General features: G+C 38.5%; 1 protein-coding gene across 1 annotated transcript; it reads left to right on the top strand.

Annotated features, from left to right (window-relative positions):
* Positions 1-2236: 2236 nt before the first annotated feature.
* Positions 2237-2734, top strand: LOC308422597 (glyceraldehyde-3-phosphate dehydrogenase-like; the record flags this gene model as incomplete). Its single annotated transcript, XM_080919225.1, has 1 exon — positions 2237-2734. The coding sequence occupies one exon, from the start codon at positions 2237-2239 to the stop codon at positions 2732-2734; it is 498 nt and encodes a 165-aa protein (XP_080775351.1).
* Positions 2735-6000: the final 3266 nt, after the last annotated feature.

Here is a 6000-nt window from a genome sequence, read left to right as displayed (position 1 = left end):
ATTTGTGACTTATGGTTTATTGGGATATTATTTCCAGAATGCTTTGAATTAAAAGTTGAATTTGATGCCGTTTAAAGCTATCTAATGAAAGTTTTAAAATTTTTGTTTGATTACAAAGGCCTAAAATATCTTACCACATTCTTGATCATATGGTTTGATAGTGTTTTATGGGAAATAGCTGCTCCTGATATTAAAATAGGGAATGACTTCCTAATTATAAAACATTTCCATTCAACTTTAGATGGTTCATTCCTACTTAAGAACAGGTGGAATGGGAAAAGATTATAATAAATAAATATTGATAACATCTTAAAATATGACCTTAGTTTTGGAAATAGATCCAGTGATTTAGTGTCTTGATATGGAAAAGATAATGCAGATGGCAGGACTCAGATTCTAAGGTCTTTACATTCAGCTTTTCATTCTTCAACACATTAACATGGTATAAAAAACTAAACCCTGTGTATGAAGCTAGCATATAGTCATGCCACAGGATTAGCATCATCCAAAAACAGAAATTACACGGCCAGGTCAGGTCCAAATCACATTCAGGTTCAAGTTATGTCCAAGTCATCACAGTTCCACAAGTGAAATTCCGTCCAAAACTCTAAATCAAAGCATGAAGAATGTTTTGGCTCCTCCAGCAGACCTATGGATCATTCATCAGTGAAGAAGCTTTATCAAGTGAAGTTATTTACTTATTTATGCTTATACACTCTTGTTATTAATAAGGATTGAAAAGCTGCTGTCTCCAAGCATTAGGGACACCCAGTATGCTTTTCAAAATGTTTCATACTCTCCCTCTTTGTCTGTCTGTTCTAATCATGTTGTCCAGCATAGCAAATGAGAACCACGTTCAACTGTGGAGACTTGGCTGAGAAGCTGAATTTTTCTATGTAAAGTTTCAATATGTTTGAATAAGATAACACTTTATAAAGTGTCTTATTCACAACTTTTTACTGATAAGAAGACATAAAATGGTAATATTTTGCATATCTCTGTTAGGTTATACACATTAATGTTATTTTATACATCCTTATAATGTGACAACATAATTTAAGATACCCATATGACTTGTATTATATTTATTTGGATAGACTAGCTTTTATTTCGTACATTTGTTGTGTTTAGTATGCCTTTTTTTGGAAATGTCCACATTTATTTTAATTTAATAAATTATTTACTTTATTTAATGCCTACCATTCTTCTGTGGAGGAGCATCTAGATTGTTTTAAGTTTCTGCTTATTGTAAATAAAACCACAATGATCATGGGTGAACAAGTGTCCTGGTATAGAATTGAGCTTCCTTTGAATAAATGCCTACGAGTGGTATAGCTGTGGGTCCAAAGTAATCATATTGATTTCCATAGTGGTTATAGGAGTGTACACACCCACTAGTAATGGAGGCGTATTTCCATTGCCCCATGTCTTCCCCAGCATGAGCTGTCACTTATGTTTTGATCTTAGCTATTTTGATAGGTATAAGATGGAATCTCAAAGTAGTATTGCTTTGCATTTTTCTGAGGGCTAAGGATGTTGGAGCATTTCTTTAAGTGTTTCTCAACCATTTGAGATTTTCTTATTCAGTTTTCATTCTTGTCTTATATATTACATTCCAACAGCCATTCTTCCTCTCTCTCTCCTCCCTCCAGTTTCTCCTCCTCATCTTCCTGCTCAGATCCACCTTCTCTCCACCTCCTTCAGAATAGAGCAGACCTTCCAGGGAGATCAAATAAACATGGCATCACAAGTTACAAAAAGACCAGGCATGGCTCTCTGTTCCTCCCTATTCCAAAGACAGCCACATCTTTTAGTGCAGTGCCAGCCTTGTCCCTTAGACAAGATGGTAAAGGTTGGTGTGAACAGATTTGGCCATATTGGGCACCTGGTTACCAGGGCTACCTTCTACTCTGGATCTGGCAAAGTAGAGATTGTTGTCATCAACAACCCCTTCATTGACCTCAGTGACATGGTCTACATCTTCCAGTATGACTCTACCCATGGCAAATTTAATGGTGTAGTCAAGGCTGAGAATGGGAAGCTTGTCATCAATGTGACCATCACCATCTTCCAGGAATGAGATCCTGTTAGCATCAAATGGGGTAATGCTGGTTCTGAGTACGTTGTAGAGTCCATTGTCATCTTCACCACCATGGAGAAGGTCAGGGCCCACTTGAAGGGTGGGGCCAAAAGGGTCATCATCTTTGCTCCTTTGGCCAATGTTTCTACATTTGTGATGGGTGTGAACCATGAGAATTATGTCAACTCACTCGAGATTGTGAGCAGTGCATCCTGCACCACCAACTGCTTAGTCCCACTGACTAAGGTCATCTATGACAACTTTGGCATCATCAAAGGACTCACGACCACAGTCCATACCACCACTGCCACTCAAAAGACTGTGGATGGCCCCTCTGGAAAGCTGTGGCATGATGGCCATAGGGCATCCCAGAACATCATCTCTGCATCCACTAGTGCTGTCCAGGCTGTGGGCAAGGTCCTCTCAGAGCGGAATGGGAAGCTCACTAACATGGCTTTCCATGTGACTACCTGCAATGTATCTGTTATAAATCTGACATACTGCATGGAGAAGTCTGCCAAGTATGATGACATCAAGAAAGTGGTGAAGCAGGCAGCTGCTAGCGCACTCAAGGGCATGCTGGGCTACACTGAAGACCAGGTTGTCTCCTGTGACTTCAACAGCAATTTCCACTCTTTCATCTTTGATGCCTGACCTGGCATTACTCTCAGTGACAACTTTGTGAAGCTCCTTTCCTGGTATGACAATAAATATGGCTACAGCAAGAGGTGGTGGACCTCATGGCCTACATGCCCTCTAAGAAGTAAGAAACCCTGTACCACCCACCACAGCAAGGACACTGAGAACAAAAAAGAAGCCACCAGTTGCTGAAGAATTCTTTCCCAACTCAGCCCCCAACACTGAGAATCTCCCTCACAATTTCCATTCCAGATTCTTATAATAATAGGAGGGGCTTAGGGACCCCTTCCTACTCTCTTGAATTCCATCAATAAAGTTCCTTTGCATTCCCTCACCCCCCAAAACTAGTCACATGCCATAATTACATCAACCTAGACTAGGCAACCCAGTCGGAGGAAAAGGTTCTCTTATAAGTGAGCAACTGAGTCAGAGATAGCCTCTGATTTCACTGTTAGGAATCCTTCAAGAACATGTAGATACTCAGCTATAACAAATATGAAGAAGGCCCCTACAGAGTCCCTGATCTGTCCAAGGTCACATGAGCCCTCACATGGTATAAAGAGCATTTCTTAAGTGCAGGATGTGAATATTGTTTAAAAGTTCTCTACTATTGAGATAACATCTTAGTTTATTGAGATTCCTACCCCAAAGCAAGCAATCATATTTTTACAAATATCCATTGACCATGTGCTATTTATACTTGGTTGCAGTATTTAACTTGATCATCTTTGCTAAGAAGCTCTGCATGGGTGAGCATCAGATAAATGTGGAGTAGTCTTTTCTATAATAGTCATGTGTAGTTTGGGTGACTCAGCACATTCAGAAGTAGAAAAAAATAAGTTAGAAATGGTTCTTCTATCATTTTTTCATTTATGTAATGATATATGCATGTAAATTTTATAGCTATGTTTGATAGAATTTATTTATGAAGATATTTGTTATAGGCCCTTTTGGTTTTTCTTGGTCTTCCTTCTTAATGTTGAGGTTGCTATAATATATGGATTTATAGATGTCATGAGATTTAGAGAAATTAAGACCATCATGTTTTATGTTAATTTTCTTATCTTTTTCTTTATTTTATAGTATTACACAAGGTCTTCTTACTTACAACATTTCCTCCTTCAGAATAGACTTTATTTGTATAACTTCTCTTCTCCTACCCACCAGCCAATGTGTTTTCATTTGCTTAGGATGCTCAGGTTGGATACCTGTTGAGTAGGTTATTTGTCACCTGTCAAGTTATGTTTGCTTTTGTAAGTTTTCCATTTATCATATATTACGTTCTTTTTCTTTTAATTCTTGGGAATGTCTATAATTTTCTATGATGTTTTTAAATGTAATTAACTGACATTTTCTTATTTATTCTACCATTTCTCAGTTTGCTTCTATTGGTCAATGTTTATTTTCTCACAGGAAACAATATTTTTTGAATTCTTCAATAGTTTCCTATAAATTTGGATATGGTATATGTGATGATAATATGTAACAGCATGTGAGTGGATCTTTTACTGCTCATTTAGAGTGCTGCTGTGATTTTCATAAAGACATGTAATTATTGAGGCTTATTTTGAAAATCATGTTTTCAGCTTTTTATGACTGACATAGTGTTTGGAGCTCCCCTGGTCAGTACAAACTTGACTTTCCTCATTGTGTAAATGTTGGGACTCTATCAGCCCTCACTAATCATGTAGGTTTTCTAACTCCACAAAGTGATGTGCAATGCTTAGGTTTATTTTAGCTCACACATACATTGTTTGTTGGCTATCCACTGTACCAGGGGCACAGCATTCAGGTTGCCAGAGCTTTAGTTTTTTTCTTTGTCTGTCATACTATTACTTTAGTACTCTGCCTTGCAAATTCTTTGTCCTTATCAAAACCTTAAACTCCATTTCCTTTAGAAGACTGTAGAGCCTCTCCTGTAGAGACTCTCATTCCTAGCTCTGAAATTTTAGATTGCTTTCAATATGAGTACTGGGGTAATTGCACCATCAGAGCCTCATTGTCATCCTTTCAGACATCACTGCCAATGGTTGTAAATAGGTACCGCATATACCCATCCGGTTTCTAATTGTTAGTGGGAAATCTATCACCTGATTTTGTCACAGTTAGTGGCAACAGTTTTGTCAAGCTTTTTTCTTTCATAAATCAAAACAATAGATTGTAGTTATATTCATCACACACTGCCCTCTGGTGTTCTCCTTTTTCTCCCCCGTACTGCTTTTAGGGAATGAGTCTGCTCCCAGCCCCTATGTTTATAATTTTAACGATAAAATTTCTACCTTTCAATAGGATTGGTGGTGGAAATCAGGGACAGGCACTCCATTACTGAGCCACATCCTCAGCAACAAATTTCATATTCTTTAGAATATACTTTATTCTCCCCCACCCGGCTCTCCCTACATCTGTTTCCCAACCCCATCCTGTTCCTCTCCCCATCACCTTTCTTACCCAGTTTCTTCCTCATATTCACCTCTGATATGTACCATCCTCTGTTGGGCTCTCCTTGTTATTTGGCTTCTCTGGGTCTGCTGATTATACTTTGGTAAACCTGGTATTGATGACTAAACTCCACTTATAAGTGAGTACATACCATGGTTATCCTTTTTGGTCTGGATTACTTCACTTAGGATGACATTTTCTGGTTCCATTTATTTGCTTGCAAAATTCATGATATCTTTGGTTTTAACAGATGAATAGTATTTCATTGTCCATTGTATAAACTGATCACATATTTTTTAATGCATTCTTCAGTTGAGGGACATTTAGATTGTTTCCAGTCTCTGGCTATTACAAATAAGGTTAACATGAACAAAGTTGAGCAACTGTTCTTGTGTTATGGAAATTAGAGGTGAGCAAGGCATGAGCACTAGGGCATTCCAAAGACTTGGGACAGAGGAAACACTCTGGGGACCTATTTGGACTATTCTAGCTGAGACTCCTAGCAGCGGAGGATCTGGATCCTGATGTGGTCAATTCCTGTAGACAGAAATGACTCCCAGTGGACTCCCAATTGATAAGGACAGCAACACCTTCATCTCAAAAATGTTTCCTGCCTACAAGATGTTCAGGGACAAATATAGACCATAGACAGAGGGAATAGCAAACCAATAATTGCTCCAAAATGAGTCTCACCTCCTGGGCTAGCCCCTGACAATACTAATGATACTCTGTTATGCTTGCATATAGAAGCCTAGCATAACTATCCTCTGAGAGGCTCTGCTCAGCTACCAGTGGAAAGAGATGCAAGACCTACTGCCAAACAGTAGATGGAGTCAAGGGAG

This window comes from Micromys minutus (assembly GCF_963924665.1).
Source record: "Micromys minutus genome assembly, chromosome: 7".
Lineage (NCBI taxonomy): Eukaryota > Metazoa > Chordata > Mammalia > Rodentia > Muridae > Micromys > Micromys minutus.
Note: the sequence above shows the minus strand (reverse complement) of the source record. Positions and strands in the feature narration are given on the sequence as shown.